This window comes from Eptesicus fuscus, chromosome 15, assembly GCF_027574615.1.
Source record: "Eptesicus fuscus isolate TK198812 chromosome 15, DD_ASM_mEF_20220401, whole genome shotgun sequence".
In the NCBI taxonomy this organism is placed as follows: Eukaryota; Metazoa; Chordata; class Mammalia; order Chiroptera; family Vespertilionidae; genus Eptesicus; species Eptesicus fuscus.
In genome coordinates, this window is record NC_072487.1 from 54,538,836 (window position 1) to 54,558,271 (window position 19,436).

Genomic DNA, 19,436 nt, shown 5'->3' on the forward strand with positions numbered 1-19,436 from the left:
CCCTCACCGGGCGGGCCGGGGTCTTTGTGACGCGGTGGCGACAGCCGCGGACACAAAGGGAAGGCGAGGAGGCGAGCGAGGGGCTGGGCCCGCCCCCGTCCCCGCCCCCGCGACCCCCGCCGGCCGCACGCGCGCGCCCGCTCGCTTCCCCGGCCTCGGTCTCCCCCCTGCGTGGGCTCGCACCCCCGCGCGCACCCGACCCTCGCGTGCGCCCGGACCCTCCGACTGCCCAGGTCGCTGCGGTGGCACCGGGATGCTGAGGGGCCGCACGCGGGCTACCCGGCGCGGCTGCTAGGAGGCGCCGAGGCGGCGGCGGGGCTCCCGGCGCGCGGCTGGATGCCCCGGGCCTGCGGCTCCCTGCGCTTCCCGCCGTCCAGGGGCGCCAGCCATGGGCGCCGCGGCCGCTGAGGCGCCGCTCCGGCTGCCCGCCGCGCCCCCGCTCGCCTTCTGCTGCTACACGTCGGTGGTTTTGCTCTTCGCCTTCTCTCTGCCCGGGAGCCGCGCGTCCAACCAGCCTGCCGGCGGCGGCAGCGGCGGCGGCGGCGGCGGCGGCGGGGAGTGTCCCGGCGGCAAAGGCAAGAGCATCAACTGCTCAGGTAGGACCGGCCGGAGCCGGCCCGGAGCTGGCCCCGGCGGCCCCTCCCTCCCCCGGCGCCTCCGCCTCGCTCCGGGTCCCCGCGGCCGGTCTGGGAAAGGCCCCGCGCGGGGGGTCCCGGGGAGCGGGCCCCAGGGCGATCGAGGGCGGAGGGCGTGGAGCCGCGGGAGCCGTGCGGGCTCGCGGACCGGCTCTGGGGATGGGGAGTGGCCGTGCGTGCGTCCAAGTGTGTCGGGCGGCGGAGCGAGGGTGGCCCGGCTGGCAGGGAGGTGGTGAGGCCGGGACACCGCGAGGCGGAGGCAGCCTGCCGGGGCTCCCCGTGTGATCGTGGGTGTGCAGGCGGGAGCGCGTGTTTATGTTGTGAAGGCTCAGGGGAGAGAGGGGGGCCCCAGGCAGGGAGGGAGTGTGTGTGTGTGTGTGTGTGTGTGTGTGTGTGTGTGTGTGTGTGTGAGTGTGGCCAGGGGACCGAGGCTGACGGCCAGGGGAGTGACCATGTGCTGGGGAGGTTCTTAGGGCACTGGGGTCTCGAAGGAATGGTGTGAGTAAAGGGAACAGGAGGCCCAGAGGACGGAGATTGGCGATGTAGAGTCACTGTGTGCGTGTGTGTGTGTGTGTGTGTGTGTCCTTTGGGTGCAGAGGTGAGCGCGCTCGGGGGTTGGGGTGACGCCGGCTCTGTGGATCTGAGCCGCGGATAGTTCTGGGGCCCAGGAAATGACCCTGTGTTTTTATGTGTGGTGCATGGGTGAAGTTTGGGGCTCGGGGATATGCCCTGGGGTGTGCATTAGGAGAAAAGGTGGGGGGTCCTGGAGTGAACCCCGTGGTGCCGATTCAGAAGGAAGGAACTAGGGAGTCATCCCGTGTAGCGTTTAGGTAACAGCAAGAGGTCATTAGGTTTCAGAGAGCGCCTCGTGTCAAGCAAGGTGTGACCCTGGGTTATTGAGGGGGTCTGGAACAAGGGGAGATCCTGGATGTTTTGCGGGAGAGCCTGGATGTTGGCAACAACCGGAGCTAGGGAGTGAGTGACCTCTCCCCTCACTCGGAGGCCGCCTGCCTCCCTCACGCCCCCCCCCCCCCCCCCCCCCCCCCACACACACACAGCTGTTGGAAACAAAGAGCTTGCTGGGACTCTAATGGATGAGACGGGGAGGAGGGTATTTGGGCAGTAAAGTTGCCTCTTCCTTTCTGCAGGGGTCCCAGAGGGGCCCCGAGGCTAGGAGAGGCATGCAGGTCTCATTTAGGGGTGGGTGGGCCCTCCTGGAGCTGGCCTGGCAGATGCTGGTGATCAGTAGCCACAGCCTTGCCAACTTCCCCTTTTATCAATCCTCCAGTCTCCATTTGTCTTCTTTAAACTAAGGGGGTGGGACTAGAGGCTCGGGGTGGGGAGGGGGATATGAGAGAAGGGGAGGGGGAGGAGGAGGATGGACATTAGGCCACTGGGGACCCACTGGCTTTCCTGACAGACAACCTTTGTACCTTTGAGCTATTGAAGGGGCTTTGTTTCTGGGAGGAGGAAGCAAGAGGGCCTTAGCACAAGACTCCTGTGCTACCCTAAATGAAGAAAACCTTTGGCCTGCTGTTTAGGTTTGAAGGTCCAAAACCTTTTAATAATTTTCGTAATGGTATGTTGTATGATGGGGGCAGGGTTTTGAGCACAGTAAACAATGGCGTGTCATTAAAAGCTTTTCCATCCATGTAATAACTTTTACTTTATTTTTCTAATGTTAAGTGGGATATGGGATGATGCTTTAATAAATAATCACACACTAATGGTAGAGAATAAAAACCATTTGTATTTTAGAGTGCCTTTTGGTAACATTGGTTATCAAACTTGTAAGTGATCACACCATGTCAAAATATTTTATGGGCTAATGTGCTGTGGTTATGTGATCTTGCTAAGCTAATTTTTCCTTAGCATAATGTAGTGTTGATGGATGTTTTGTGTATGTTTTCTAACCCTAGTGCATAGTACAGATTTTAAGGAATGACACAGAGGACTGGGAAACCATGTGGTGTGGGAAAAGGGGACTGATTTGGGGATCATGGCCCTTGCTAAGCAGCTGCATTATTTGGAGCAAATTAATTTTTCTTAATTTCTCTTCTATTAAAAGAAGGACTTGGATTTAATAATATCTGAATCTTATTTAAGGATATATTTATATAAATGTCAATAAATTAGACTGATCAAATAAAATGTTTTCTAATGCTAAGATACACTTGAATAATTCTAGTCTAAAACTAGTTTTCCTCTTTTTTTAAAAAATTGATTTCAGAGAGGAAGGGAGAGGGAGAGAGAGATAGAAACACCAATGGTGAGAGAGAATAATTGATTGGCTGCCTCCTGCATGCCCCCATTAGGGATCAGCCCACAACCTGGTCTGCCCCACTGGGAATCTGAATCATAACCTCCGGGTTCATAGGTTGACCCTCAACCACTGAGCCACACCAGCCAGGCAAGCTAGGGTTTTAACTAAATGCATTTGTAAATTCTTATCAGGATGAAGACCTGGGAATGATTCAAATGGAAACAAAAATTTTTAACTTGATTAATTAGGGAATTAGAGTAATTGAGTTTGGACATATGCATCTATTAGCATCTTGAGATTATTTAGATTTTTTGTTGTTGTTTTTATTACCTAGATATTTCTCACATTTTCTCCTTTTTATATTTGAGTTGTAGAATCTAAATGCTGGCCTTGACTCCCTGTTGATTTTTGGTTTTGGACCCTCAGTTCAGCCCACTCTGACCTCTTGGCATCCTGATTCATGGAAAAGGCTGAAATTCTGTGATATTTTTCCTGGAGACTTCCTTGCAAATTGGTTGATGTTGATACATTAATCAACCAGATGTTCAACCAGCTAGCTATACATCTTCCTAGTAAAGTTTAACAGATTTATGAGCTTCTGCTGTTCAACATTTTCCCATTTTTTTTTCACCAGCCTATCATTAAAAGATTCTGTTAGAATCTTTTATGTATTTGTATATATTATCCTGCCTTTTTTCATTTTAGTAATCCTATCAAAAAGCAAATGTTGTGTAGCCTACCTTAATAAAGACCCCACGGTGGCATTTTCTTTTTATTGTGTTCAAAAACTTATTTAGCCATTCTCAATTTTTTCCAGGGATACATAGCAAATTTACCCTAGATATTTTTCTGGATTCCCATTTCTCCCTTTTTGAAAATTGAGAATACATTCTTTCATTCCTGGTCTTTTTGGCTGCTTGTCAAGATAGGTTAGGTAATCAGCAATCAGATCTAAAAGTTTCGTCAGTATCACTGAGTGTGATTTGTTTGGGTCAGAAAGCAAATTCTTTTGAGCTAGCTCTGTATTCCATTACCGTCCACTCTCCATGCCACTTACCCTAAATGTTAGCCCCCTTGTATCAGAGTTCTACCCTTCCCAGTTTAAAGATCATATTCCTTGATGAAGATAACCAAAGCAAATAAGAAGCTAAATGGGTCTGCATTTGTCCCTGTCATCGCTTGATATTACATCATCTTCCCTAAGCAGTGAGTTCTTTGTTTAGCTCTTTTAAGTCTAAACAAGCTTTTGTTTTTTTAAAATTATTGTCCTTTTGTCTCAGCTTTCCAGTCATTCTTGACTTTATACTTATTGCTTTATTTGTACCTATTCTTTTAAAATCTAACTTACTAGAAAGTTCCCTGTTCGTCTAAAGAGAAAAGGGTTTGGAAATGCATGATTCATGTGAAGAAAGATGAACTTTGAAGAAAAGTGGCCTCAGACATTGATATTTATTTCCCGTTTGTAACATGAAGTTAATGGTAATGGCCCTTTTTGGCTGTAGAATGAGAAGAAGGAGGAGGCCAAATATGTGAGATGTTTCTATCTTAGGGAATGTGGTTGAAGAGGTAGAAAAATACGGTTGGAGCATCATCTTGTGCACCAGAAGGTTGCGGGTTCGATTCCCAGGCAGGGCACATACCTAGGTTGTGGGTTCCATCCCCCATTGGAGGACGTAGAGGAGGCAACCAATTGATGTATCTCTCCCACATCAATGTTTCTCTCTCTGCCTCCCTCTCTAAAATCAATTTAAAAATGCTAAAAAAGTCATGGAAGTTAGAAGTTGTCCTCGATTGTGATATGGTGGTAAAGCTGGTTTAAATGGATGACATATATTTTAGATTAAGAGTAATGCCTTGTTTAGTGGTAGTGCAGGATTCTGGGGAATGAAAAGTGAGTTTTCCCTAATTAGCATGGAATCGTGGTCAGGGCACTTCTAGATCCCTGGTATGTAACATGTGGGTATTTATTAATTTATTTGGTGAACCTTGATTGACTGCCCATTTAGTGTAACCTAATATACTAGATGTTAAGGGAAATACTGTTTATGAGAAGCTATCCCTGCTTTTAAGGGCCTTGTGATCTTATTTAAGGACTAGTGCCCTGGTGCACAGATTTGTGCACATCGAAAGAAAATTAATTAGAAGGTGGCTGGCGGGGCGGGACTGGGAGAGACAGGCTGGACAGGCCCTGGAGCCAACCTCCCACCATCCTTCCCTGGCCAGCAGCACCTGGGGTGGCGCTGTGGCTTAAAGGGTGTCTGCAAAGTGAGCGGGGTCCCTCTGGCAGGTGGGACCCCTTGGCCTGGCCTGTGAAGATCTGGCCGGCTCTCCAACATCCCCTGAGGGGTCCCAGATTGAGAGAGGGAAGTTCTCGGGCGACGCACCCCAGAATCGGGCTCCCTCTTCTCTGGTTCTGGGTGCGTCACTCAAGAACCACAGCTGCCAAGTCACTGGTGGTCAGTGTGTGTGATACCTACTGGTCGGAGGGTCGAATGGTTGGCCTGTCGGCTGGTCGCCTAGGCTTTTATATATATAGATATCTATATGTATATAAAAAATAGAGAAACATGCTAATTAACCTGGATGCCGTAACGGGTCGACTGGACAGGAGGAGGTTGTGCACGCAGCATCGGGGGCGGGGCGGCAGGGGCCTCCGAGTGCCTGCGCTGGGGGAGGGCTTGATCAGCAGCAGCCACAGCTGCTTCAAGGGCTGGAGAGGGAGGCAGGGACGGACCGGCGACTCCAGGGTGGGTGGCGCTGCGCGATTTCGAATTGTGCGCTGGGCTCCTAGTATTTATATAATAAATTAGACTGAACAAATAAATCTTACATTTCTAAAAGAGGTGGTTATTAGCTTCTTGTAAATATATACAGTGGAAATTTCTATTTAACACCTCTGGGCTTTCTCTCCCATCAATAAGCATTTATTGAATGCTGACAGTACTGAAAAATGTTAAGGTCTGCAGTTTTCAGTATATTCACAAAGTTAGGTGACCATCACCACTATGTAATTCCAGAACATTTTCATCACACCAGCAAGAAACCCTCATACTTATTAATAGTCATTGCATGTTCCTCTCTTCCCCCAGTCCCTGACAACTATTCTACTTTCTGCCTCTATGGATTTGTCTGTTTTGGACATTTGCATATAAATGGAATAGTATAAGATGTGGCCTTTTGTAATTGGCTTCTTTCACTTTGTATGCTGTTTTCAAGGTTCATTATGTAGCATGTATCTACAGAACTTCCTTCCTTTTTGTGGCTGAGTAGTACTTCATTGTAGGGATATATATTGTATTTTGTTTATCCACTCATCAGTTGACGGACATTTGAGTTGTTTCCACTTTTTGGCTATTATGAATAATGCTGCTGTGAACATTCGTGTACTAGTTTTTGTGTGGACATATGTTTTTAATTCTCTTGCGTATACACCTAGGGGTAGAATGGCTGGGTCCCATGGTAGCTGTTTAACATTTTGGGGAACTGCCAGATTGTTTCCCAAAGTGGCTGTACCATTTTGGGTTTTTACTAGCAATGTCTGAAGGTTCCAATTTCTCCACATCCTCCCCAACACGTCTTATTGTCTTTTTGATTATAATCATCCTAGTGGGTGTGAAGTTGTGTATCAGTGCGGTTTAGATGTGCATTTTCCTAATGACTGATGACCTCGAGCACGTTTTCATGTACTTGTTGACCCTGTAAATGGCCATATAAATTTCTCATTTGGAGAAATTTCTATTCAGATTCTTCACTGGGTGTAATTTTAAACTATACTAACCACATCCCACAGCACAGGGATGCTCAAACTGGTAGGTTAGCTCTAGTTTGCCATTTGATTTCTCTGCCTGCCAAGAAAAAATCCATTGTGTTTGTTCTCAAATTTATTTGTACCTTGGGTATTTGTGAGTATAAACTAATAAGTATTACTCACATTGATTAAATATGAGTGCAGAAAGAGTTGTTTTTATGAAATGCTTTGAAAAGACTTGATAAAGGCATGAGGCTGAAAGAATTGCCTTTCAGTGAATTAGATTGTGGTCAAGACAACTGAAGCAGATTAGAGAAACCTTGTCAATCTCTGGAAGGATTCTACTCCTACAAAACTTTGCAAGTATTTTTTGAAGTCCTTGCTCCACTTTAAAGGGAAAGAAAATAGACATTGTGGATAATGGATTATGGGTGTCGTTTAGCCAAGAAAGTGACCCCCACACCCATACTCAAGCAATTTTGGTGCTACGTGGGGAAAGGAATGTACATTTATACGTTTGAAGTTAAAAATGATTAAAATCCTATAGAATAAAAGCCTAATATGCAAATTGACCATCATTCCAACACACAAGATGGCTGTCACCATGTGGTCAAAGATGGCTACCCCCATGTGGACACAAGATGGCCACCACAAGATGGTCACCAGGGGAGGGCAGTTGTGGGCGATCAGGCAATCAGGGGAGGGCACTTGGGAGGGACCAGGCCTGCAAGGAAGGACAGTTGGGGGCGACCAGGCCTGCAGGAGAGGGCAGTTAGGGGTGACCAGACCTGCAGGGGAGGGCAGTAGGGGGTGACCAGGCCTGCAGGGGAGAGCAGTTAGGGGTGACCAGGCCTGCAGGGGAGGGCAGTTGGGAGGGATAAGGCCTGCAGGGGAGGACAGTTAGGGGCAATGGGCCGGCAGGGGAGCAGTTAGGCTGGCAGGGGAGTGGTTAAGGGGTGATCAGGCTGGCAGGCAGAAGTGGTTAGGGGCAATCAGGCAGGCAGGCAGGCGAGCGGTTGAAAGCCAGCAGTCCTGGATTGTGAGAGTGATGTCTGACTGCTCGTTTAGTGATGTCCAACATCACTCTCACAATCCAGGACTGCTGGCTTTCAATCGCTCGCCTGCCTGCCTGCCTGATTGCCCCTAACTGCTTCTGCCTGCCAGCCTGATCACCTCCTAACCACTCCCCTGCCAGCCTAAATGGGCAGTTGGACATCCCTTGATTGGGCCTAATGGCATCGGACATCCCTCGAGGGGTCCCAGATTGGAGAGGGTGCAGGCTGGGCTGAGGGACACCCCACCCTCCCGTGCACAAATTTCGTGCACCAGGCCTCTAGTATTTACATAACATTTCTACATGACTCCCCGCTTTACCTGAGTTTTTTGATTAATTGGTCAGCGATTACTTTTGTATATTTTTGAAAAGAGGGTTTCCACTGTACACAGTGCTCTGCGGAAGATACAAATACAGTGCCAAGGGGATGAGTAATTTTGATTTGTAGGAATCAAAAACACTTTTCCTGAGTAAGTGGCACTTGAACTGGGCTTTACAGACAGAGTGGAATGTCATCTCGGAACTCCAGGCACACTTGCCTGAGGCCCTTGCTGTTGACGTTCCTTTTGCCTGGAACCTTTTTGTCCCAGTTATGTACCCCTCAGCTCTGCCAGGCACTTCCAGAATGATGCCTTAAAATTGCAGCCTTTTCTACCTTCCATCTCCTCTGCCCCTCTGCCATCCTCATCTTCCTTTATCCTTCTTTCCTGCCCCAAAGCACCTTTTCCTGTGTGATGTGTTACTTATGTCTCCTCTGTGTAGCTCCAGGAGGACAGGGGTTTTTGCTGTTTTGTTCACTGCTATATCCACTGTGCCTAGACTCGTGTATGGCACAGAATCAGTGTCCCTTACATATTTAATGTATGTGGAATGAATTAGTGACTGAACAAACACAGAAACTGAGGAGAGTGGGGAAAGGTATTCTAGGCTGAGGGAATGGCATTAGAAAAGGCAGTGAAGGGAATATTTGGGGATCCTGGGATATGGGGACTTGAGTAGGAGATGTGTCACACACTGCACCACATTAGTGGAGGGTCTTGGAGGCTGATCTGATGAAGACAAAGGGAAACTTTTAACAGATATGAGTAACATCATGGTTTTAAAAAGCAAAGTCTGAATTGCTGAAGATGAAAAGGAGAAGGGAAGAGACTGGGAGCATGGTGAAAGATAACAGTGGAAATGGGGGGAACCCAGAGGAATTACTTGGCTTACACAGTGTCTTTAAAAATTGCCATTAAAAATCTGGAGGTTTCACTTAAAAATCTGGATTTTGGTCTCCTGTCTGAAGTTGGAGGTATTGGCAACATTGGGCTCTCGTTTCTGCATGGCAGAACTCAGCCAGAGCTGTTCAGTGGGGCCGAGCTCTTGACTTGGCTAGCCTTTCATTGATCGTTTTCTTCCTTAGCTGTTGGCTCCTGGTGGAGGAGACGGGGTGAATTGTGATGCTCTTAATGTGGGATGGAGAGCCAGTTTGGAAGAGAGTCAAAATTGGTGTATATTTCTTCACTCATTCTTGTTATTCACAATCAGCAAGTCCGATGGAAATCCTTACTTCTGCAGTGCCACCCTTCCTGTCTGAAACCCCTCCTGCCTGCACTCCTTGCACTTCCACTGCACTCTGTTCTTTTTTTTTTTAAATATATTTTATTGATATTTTTACAGAGAGGAAATGAGAGGGATAGAGAGTTAGAAACATCGATGAGAGAGAAGCATCGATCAGCTGCCTCCTGCACACCCCCTACTGGGGATGTGCCTACAACCAAGGTACATGCCCTTGACCGGAATCAAACCCTGGGACCCTTCAGTCCCCAGGCCAACGCTCTATCCACTGAGCCAACCGGCTAGGGCTGTACTCTGTTCTTTTCAACTCTTTCCTTAAATCCACCTCCCACCCCTTTGTATTTGAAAGCTACCCTGCTATCTCTCATTATACCATTCTCTTGAAATGCTTTCTAATGATTTTTAACCATATCTATTTTCCTTTATTCATTTTACTAGAGGCCTGATGCACGAAATCTGTGCAAGAGTAGGCATTCCTTCCCCCGCTGTCGGCTTCCCTCTGGCACCCAGGACCCGGCACCCAGGACCCGGGCTTCCCTCGAAGCCCAGGCTTCGCCTGGAAGGATGTCTGGTCTAATTAGCATATTACACTTTTATTATTATTATAGATATCTTAGTTTTAGTACTCCCCCCTTTTCAACTTTCCTTTTTTATTTGGTTTTTCTAAATTTTTAGGTGGAAATAGATCATCATGTTTCTTTTTCCTTTCCACTGATAAAATCTCTTTCATTATTGTTATAAAATATATGAATTTAGATGTGTTTACAGTTTTTTTTTTTTCCATTATGGTCTAAGAATGCATCATGGAATTTATAGCTTTTGTATTAAAATTAGGTGTGTCTCCAAGTCCTAGTATGAGAACAAATTATGTGAAAGATCCTTGTACTCCAGGAAAGAAAGTGTTATTTCCTTGGCTTCTAAGTCCCCTATTATATACCTTACATTTACTTAGACATTTTTATTTCGAATTAATTTCAAACTTAGAGAAAAGTTGCAGGTTTCCCGGTTGTTAAAATTTTACTGTATTTGCCGTATTGTCTCTTTCTGTATCTATCTATCTCAGTCTTTCTTTTTCTGAACCTGACTCTGCCAAGTTGCCCCTACTTAGGGGAATGGTTTAAAATATACTTCATGTCAGTTCTGTAATTTTCTTTGTTTTGTCATCTTCTGGTAATGAACAATTGAAACCTCCAATTACAATGATACAGGCTTATTTTTCACAGTTTTCTAGTTTATCTTACATTTTTGTTACTCTACTTAGGGCATATACATTTTCCCAGACAAATAAAAACAAAATTTTATTTTGTTTCATATTTTTTTGTACTTTTAATTTTTGTGTAGGGTGGATTTAAGGAATATCTGTAAATCATAATACCCATCTTTTTCTGGATTTGTGTTTATCTTTTAATTTTTAAGTGTTAGGATTTGTTTCCCAACTCAGATACAGACCATTCTGCCTTCATAGGCATTCACCCATTTACATTAAATGGAGTAATTATGGTATTTGTGTTACTGTCCATCATCATCATCATTTTTAAAAGTGCACAACCAAGTATCCTATCTAATAATAGAGTAACATGTAAATTACCATCACTCCGCTATGCCCACGATTGGGCGGCGGGAGGCTGGGGGGCAGGACTCGGGGTGGCCTATCCGGCCATTGAGAGGCACGGATCCACTGCCACTGAGGGGGGCTACCCTGCTGTTGAGAGGCGCAGGGGGCGGGACCCCCTGTGCCTCTCAATGGCCAGATCTGCGGCTGCTGAGGGGGCCTGCCGCGGACACCCAGCTGCGCCTCTCAACGGCAGGGTAGCCAGGTGTCCACGCCAGCCCCCCTCAGCGGCCGTTGAGAGGCGCAGGGGGCGGGACTCAACAGCAGGGAAGCCCCCCTCAGCGGCCGCGGACCATCAAAAGTGGGGGAGCTGGGTGCCTGTCTGCTGGTGCACCAGGCCTTTCAGAAGCCTCCGCCGAGCTGGAGGCTTCTGAAAGGCCTGGTGCCGGAGCAGACAGGCACCCAGCTCCACTGCGAAAAGCGAAAGTGTGTAGGGGACCCTACACGTGCATGATTCAATCATGCACTGGGCCTCTAGTTTTTTTAATATAGCCCCAAGGTTCTGCAGCTGTCTCCACAATCAGTATTAGAACATGAATATCTTCCTCCCAAAAAGAAATTTCATATTGTTTAGCAGTCACTCCCCAAACCCCACTTCCCCAGCACTAGGCAACCATTAATCTACTATCTTTGCTGTATATTTGCCTATTCTGGACCTTTCCTATGAGTGGAGTCATACTGTATGTGGCCTTTTGTGACTGGCTTCTTTCACTTAGCATTGTGTTTTCAAGGTTCATCTGTGTTGTAGCATGTATTAGTACTTCATTCTTTTTGTGTCTGAATAATATTCCATTGCATAGATACAGATATAGACACATACTATATATCTAAGTAGGTAGATAGATATATAGTATATATCTATATCACATTTTGTTTATCCTTTCATCAGCTGATGGACATTTGGGATGTTTCCACTTTTTGGCTATTATGAATAACTAGGGGCCCAGTGTGCGAAATCACGCGAGACCCAGGACCCCGCTGGCGCCACGTGGGACTGCCCCAAGTCCTGGAGTCCCACCCCGCGGGGCCAGCGTTGCGTGGAACTCCCCTGAGTCCCGCCCTGTGGCCGGCGCCGCGGGACTCCCCTGATGCACCTCCTGGTCAAGTCCCCGCTGGCGCTGCGGTAGGCAAGTCCGAGAAAGAGTCCCGTGGCCGCCGCCACCACAGTGGGAGGCGGGACCCAGAAACCCACCCACACCTCCGGTCAAGTCCTCCAGAGTCAAGTCCCCGCCCACGCGCGCGTGCCTGGCCACGCGCACACAGCCTCTTGCTGATCGGTCATTACGGTGTTAGGGCATCATGACCACAGGCTTTTTATATATATAGATGGTGCTATGAACATTCATGTACAAGTTTCTGTGTAGAAATATGTTTTTAATTCTCTTGGATTTATTCCTAGGGCTAGAATTACTGGGTCAAAGGTAACTCTGTGTTTAACATTTTGAGGAACTGCTGAACTGTTTTCCAAAGTGCCTGTACCATTTTATGTTTTCATCAGCAATGTCTGATGGCTCCAGTTTCTCCACATCCTAGCCTTTGTTATTGTCTTTTTTTTAACTTCGTTTATTATACCCAACCTTATTCTCTTTCTTTTTTTTTAATTGACTTCTAGAGAGAGAAAAGAAGGGAAAGGGAGAGAGAGAAACATTTATGTGAGATAAGTTCCTTTAAGTTCATATATTTTTTTTATCCCTCGTTTCTCCAGTATACATATGTGGTTTGTTTAATGGAATTTGAATTCTCATTTTTTTTTTAAAGCTGGATTGGAAGGTAATGTCATCCATCCTCCTCCTTCCCCTCTTTTTTTTTTTTTTTCGTTGTTAGAAACATTGTTCTAACAAAATTGTTTTCATTATTCCTACTATTAGTTTCATTATTAGCTTCTCTCATGGGAGAAATGAAGCATTCAGGACTCGGCCTACTTCTCATGCACTTAAAAATTCTATGTTTAAATTATAAAATTCCCTTAGCATTTGCTTTTAGTTTATCAAATGATTTTAATCCTTTGCTACTATTTTAATATATAGTTTTTACCATTGTCATGTATTTTTCATGGCTCAGTTGTTTCATCATTTTTTGAAAAGTCATTTCAGGTTCTGAAGTTCTTAGCATATTCTTCCAATTTCAAAAACTTTGACAGGTATTATGCTTTCAGCCACAGCTCCATTTCTCTCATTTTTGTGCAAGTGTTCTGAGCCTCTCTTTTCCATGGTTTCAAAAAAAAAAAAAAAAAGGAAAAGAAAAAAAAATCACACTTTTTTTCTTGGTTATAAAGGCAGTATTTGTACGATGTAAAAAATTTGAGGAATATGGAAAAATGTACAGAAATGTGTGATGATTGCCATCTGCCTCTCTGATAACTTAATGTTTATGCTGAAGTTATTTCATTTTATACCAGCAACATTTTGAACCTTTTTCTTGATGTTAGTGTTTGTTTTGGCACTTTTTGTTTAACCCGGAGTCACTATTGTTCACAGGTCAGATCTCCTTTCAGAATTTTAAAATTCAGTTTATTTTGTCTTGTCAGCTTTCATCTAATACTGTTTTGTAAGTGAATCTAAACTGCTGATATTTCTATATCAGTTCTGTTGTTTACAGCCTTATTGATACATGTAGTTTCTTCATTGTTCACTAGTCAGCTCAGTTGTTTAGTGTCCTGTGTTTATTTTTCATAGTATTTTTTCTCTTCAGAGTAATTTGAGATATTTTTTAGGTGGTGCAATTGTGTTACCATTATTGCTTTCCTTTTCTAGTTCAGGCCATAGTGCTTCCTAATTGCCATTTAATTAGACTCAGTTATTATTATTTTTTTAATGCTTCACTATTTTACAACATTTTGCTGGGGTTTAAGGTTGTGGTTGCTTTAAAGTTTGGGTTATGGTTGGTTCAACCAAAGATGAGAAGTATCCTTTATAGTTTCCAATGCTCTTTTGTAAAGATCTCACTAATCAGCTATGTTTGGCAAAAATATCAAAATTTAGTATTATTTATCTCAATTAGTCCTTGCAGTCCTAGAAGGGATTATTATTATACCTGTTTTTACTCCAGGCAACTGGGATTGGCCAAGATCATGTACTTAATCAAATAGTTAGAACCCCAACAACTCGGTGCTCTTTCTAATGCACCGGAGTTTTGTGAAGTACTTTAAAAATTCTCTTTTAAAATAGTTAATATCGTGTTCTCCAGTGCCACCCGGGTGTTTTGTGGATTTTTGTATTTGTGGGTGACTTCCCTGGATCCTGGCTACCTCCTATTCCACTTAGTGTTGCAGACACTAAGGTATAGTGGTTAAAAATAAAGGCAGAGGACGATGTTCTTGTGTTCAGATTTATTTATTGATATTTAAAAAATTTTGTTGGAGGAAATGTGTTGAATGTACTTAGAAAATCTTAAAATATAAACATATATGTTGCAAAATAAAAATAGGATTATAACTCTTTATATAGTTTTATAACCTTTTTTTTTTTTCACTTCATAGTGGATTTGAAAAAAAAAATATTTTTATTGCCCTGGCCAGTTTGCTCTGTGGATAGAGCGTCAGCCTGGGGACTGAAAGGTCCCAGGTTCGATTCTGGTCAAGGGCACATGCCTGGGTTGTGGCTCGATCCCCAGTGGGAGGTGTGCAGGAGGCAGTCAATGAATGATTCTCTCTCATCATTGATGTTTCTATCTCTCTATCCCTCTCCCTTCCTCTCTGCAATAAATAAAAATGTATTAAAAATATATCTTTTTGTTGATTTTAGAGAGGAAGGGAGAGGAGAGAGAGAGAAACATCAATGATGAGAGAGAATCACTGATTGGCTGCCCTCCTGCACACCCCCCACTGGGGATGGAACCCCCAACCCGGGCATGTGCCCAACTGGGAATCCAGTTGTGACCTCCCAGTTCATAGGTCGATGCTCAACCACTGAGGCACACTGGCCAGGAGAGAAGCTAACTTTTAATATAACCCTTATGATGTGTTCTGCACTGCTCTGTGTGCCTTCCATGTCTTTAGGTCCCCGTCAACATTATGAGACAGGTACTATTATCATCCTCTTGTACAGATGCGGGAATGGAGGCACAGAGGTAAATTACCAAGGTCAAATACAGCTGATGAGTGACAGAGCCAGGATCCTCATCTAGATGGGGTGGTTCTAGGGTCTGCTCCTTAAATACCAGATTATAATGCCTGTTTTTTTTTTTTCTTCAAAATTTAATACGATTTATCTGATTTTTAAGATTATTTTTATTTTTATTGAGATATCATCCACATAATATAAATTTTACCACTTTAAAGTATACAGTTCAGTGATTTTTAATATATTCACTAAGTTGTGCAACCATCACCACTATCTACTATCTAATTACAGAACATTTTCATTACCCCCAAAAGAATTTCCAGACCTATTTACAGGTCAGTCCCAATATTTCTCTGTCCCCATCCCCAGGCAACCACAAAGCGATTTGGTATCTTTATGGACATTTCATATGGATGGGATCATACAGTATGCAGTATTTTATGCCTGGCTTTTTTTAACGTAACATATATTTTAAAGGTTCTTACATGTTGTAGTATATAATTGTTTGATCTGATTTTAAAAGTAATAAAAGTTCATTGTAAAACTCAATTCAGAAAAATATAGAATTAAAGGAGAAAGTTTAAATTTTCCTAATAAATAACTATGGTTCCTATTTTGGTGTATATACCTTCCAAATTTTTAAAATAGGCATTAAAACACAAGTTGTGTTTTACATTTTTGAAAATCTGCCTTGTAAAAAAAACTTCATGTTATCATGTTAGGAAGTGTGCAGATTCTTTTAAAAAACTGTAATATATCAGATTTAGTTTATGGGTCTGTGAGAAGGAAACACACAGGTTTGGCAAGCTAGTCAGAAATAGGAGTATGGGAGAGAGTACCTCAGTTCAGGACCTTGGGTTGGGGCTGGATAGGGCTAGAAAGACCGTGAATACCTTTAGTACCCAGCTGGGGATCTAGGTCTTTTTTCCTTTCTGATCATGCAGTAGGTTGTCCTCCTCGTCACCTTGGCTGAGCATCCTGACACAGGCATTTAGAACTGAAGGAGGCAGCAGGGAATGATGGTAGGTGTTCGGTGGACGATTGACACCATCAAAGTGGCATTTAACAAAGGGTGGGTTGACAGGAGTAGTATGTAGAATGGGATGAAAAATATTGGAGTTAGATAACTGTGTGGCATATGTGAAATTTCTCTGCATAAATATAGCTTAGAGAAGTTTTAGTCATCTCTGTCAATGCTTTTTAATATTAATGTAAACTGCTTTTGGTTTTGTATCATGAAATACTGAATACAGGTTATTTTCTCCCTCATGTCTTTATAGTTGAAGACTAGAGGCCTGGTGCATGAAATTCGTGCATGGGGGGGGGTGGGGGGATGTGTCCCTCAGCCCAGCCTGCACCATCTCCAATCTGGGAGCCCTTGAGGGATGTCTGATTGCCCATTTAGGCCCGATCCCACTGGGCAGTCGGGCATCCTTCTCATAATCCAGGACTGCTGGCTCCCAACTGCTCGCCTGCCTGCCTGCCTGATTGCCCCTAACCGCTTCTGCCTGCCAGCCTGATCACCCCCTAACCACTCCTCTGCCAGCCTGATCGATGCCTAACTGCTCCCCTGCTGGCCTGATTGCCCCTAACTGCCCTCCCCTGCCAGCCTGGACACCCCCAATGGCCCTCCCCTACAGGCCTGGTCCCTCCCAACTGCCCTCCCCTGCTGGCCTGGTCCCTCCCAACTGCCCTCCCCTGCAGGTCTGGTCCCTCCCAACTGCCCTCCCTGCAGGCCTGGTCCCTCCCAACTGCCCTCCCCTGTAGGCCTGGTCCCTCCCAACTGCCCTCCCCTGTAGGCCTGGTCCCTCCCAACTGCCCTCCCCTGCAGGCCTGGTCCCTCCCAACTGCCCTCCCCTGCAGGCCTGGTCCCCCCCAACTGCCCTCCCTTGTAGGCCTGGTCCCTCCCAACTGCCCTCCCCTACTGACCTGGTCCCCCTCCAACTGCCCTCGCCTGCTGGCCATCTTGTGGAGGCCATATTGTGTCCACATGGGGGCAGCCATCTTTGAGCACATGGGGGCGGCCATATTGTGTGTTGGAGTGGCGGTCAATTTGCATATCACCCTTTAATTAGATAGGGTAACTACTGGTTAATTTAGTAAATAAGTTGAGGAGAATTTAATTTCAAATTCATCCCATTTCCTGAGACTGGAGTCAATGTTTACCAAATCTATTATTCAATTTTACCCTGAAGTGGCTTTTTTTTTTTTTTTTTAGTCATTTGTGTCATTCAAGGTGTCCCTCACATTGGTCTGAGGCAGTGGTCGGCAAGCCGTGGCTCGCGAGCCACATGCGGCTCTTTGGCCCCTTGAGTGTGGCTCGGCGTTAGAACCACTTCTTCAAAATAGACTCGCCCAGGCCGAAAACTGACTTCTGCGCATGGGCCACGAAGTTTCAATCGCACCGTACGTGCGCGCCCACACGTGGTATTTTGTGGAAGAGCCACACTCAAGGGGCCAAAGAGCCACATGTAGCTTGCGAGCCGCGGTTTGCCGACCACTGGTCTGAGGAAATAAAAGAAGCGAAGTTTTAATACCCATTTGCTCTAGGCTTTTTAGTACAGATCTAACCATTACAATATCTAAGGAAGGTGTTAATATCCTAAAAGGTGAAGAGCTAGCACGTGAACCTGGCCCTACTGACCTCCAAACTAATGCTTTGTCAGTTATATAGCAAATTGTCTCTGGGGTTGTGTTAGAAATCACCCCCTGTACCCCCATACAACTATATAGACTAGAGGAAGAAATCATCGTTTAACTGGCTGTTTACACAGTCCCTGTTACCATTTTTGTTTTTTCATGGCTGGATTTTCCTACATGTGTTTTTCATGCGCAATCATAGTGCTTTTGTTAAGTTTTGTCTTCTGCTTTGTCACTTGACATTCATCTGCATATTTTCATATTGTCAGATAAAATAGCTGTATAATATTCCATGGCTGTACCACACCATTTCCTGGTGTGGGGTATTTTAAGTGTTTAAATGTTTTAAATGTGTTTTCAGTGTAGAGATTGTGGAACTGTCTCCTAGACAATTGGCTGCAGGGTCAGGAAAAAGCTGGACTTGTTTTGGGAGTGAAACCGTCCCACAGGGGTCCTGTCAGATTGGATTGCTGTGCTTTTCTAAAAAATGGAAGGTTTCCCAAGTGCTAGTAACATCTCAACAATGTGTATAAATCCATTGAAATTGGGTTATTCTAAAGAACAAGGTAAAAAGTTTGAACGTGTCCTGGGGGGAGTCAATAAGGAATCACTTAGAAGTGCACTAAAGATTTCCACATGTTGGTAAGTACTTTGAGAGCATTAATTTGTAGGGCTTTCCCCAGTAGGCTCTGGAGACTGGAAATAGCATGGGCTAAAACAGATGAGATGGCTTAATAAGGTTGGGGGAAACCAGATTTGAAGACTCAGAGTGGTGGGAGTGGATGAGACTGCTGAGGGAGAAGAGACAAGATGAGATAACATAATGGGATGGCTGAGGGCAGAACATTTTTATAGACAGCGTGAGCAAAAATAGGTTTACACATGTTCGTATGGGAAAGAATACAGTGACTAATAAATGATAATCTATACTAATAAAAGGGTAATATGCTAATTAGACCGGGTCGACTGGACATCTTCTAGATGTCCAAATTCCTTCTGGACAAAGCCACGGTGGCAGGGGCCGAGACAGAGGTGGTTAGGGGCGATCAGGCCAGCAGGGGAGCAAGCAGTTAGGGGCGAGATCAGGCCAGCAAGGGGGAGCAAGCAGTTAGGGGTGAGATCAGGCTGGTGTGGGGGAGCAAGCAGTTAGGGGGTGATCAGGTCAGCAGGGGAGGGCAGTTGGGGGTGATCAGGCCGGCAGGGGAGGGCAGTTGGGGGCGATCAGGCCGGCAGGGGAGCAGTTAGGCGGCGATCAGGCCAGCAGGGGAGTGGTTAGGGGGCGATCAGGTCAGCAGGCAGAGGCGGTTAGGGGTGATCAGGCAGGCAGGCAAAGGCAGTTAGGGGCGATCAGGCAGGCAGGCTGAGGCAGTTAGGGGTGATCAGGCAGGCAGAGGCGGTTAGGGGTGATCAGGCAGGCAGGCAGGCAGGCAAGCGAGTGGTTAGGAGCCAGCGGTCCCAGATTGTGAAAGCAATGTCCAACTGCCAGCAGTTGGACATACCCTGAGGGGTCCCAAATTGGAGAGGGTTCAGGCCGGGCTGAGGGACAAACCCTCCCCCCGCCAGTGCACAAATTTTGTGCACTGGGCCTCTAATACAAGAATAAACTGTGTTTTACATACTGACATCTGTAAATCTACTTTTGCCTCACTCTGTATAGTAGGAGGCCCCCTTGTCTTGCTGCCGTAAGCTTCTGATAGTTAGTTGGTTAATCAATAAAGTTATTTAAAGTGGGGAGTCACAAAAATGATTCATAAATGTATGTGGCATTTTATTTTAACTTAAAAGATATAAACTTATTAAACAACATTTTGAACAAAGTTGCAGAATTTAGAGAGAGAGAAAGAAAGATTTTAGAGAGAGAGA

General features: G+C 45.4%; 1 protein-coding gene across 3 annotated transcripts in view; it reads left to right on the top strand.

The window, feature by feature from the left end:
- Positions 1 to 388: 388 nt before the first annotated feature.
- Positions 389 to 19,436, top strand: part of TMEFF1 (transmembrane protein with EGF like and two follistatin like domains 1) — a 104,607-nt gene continuing 85,559 nt past the window's right edge. For all 3 annotated transcript variants that reach the window (XR_008558333.1, XR_008558334.1, XM_054727478.1), the window contains exon 1: positions 389 to 596. Coding sequence is in view for 1 of the 3 variants with exons in the window: in XM_054727478.1 (XP_054583453.1) it covers positions 389 to 596 (208 nt within the window). In the remaining 2 variants the exon portion in view is untranslated. The remainder of the gene's footprint in view (positions 597 to 19,436) is intronic.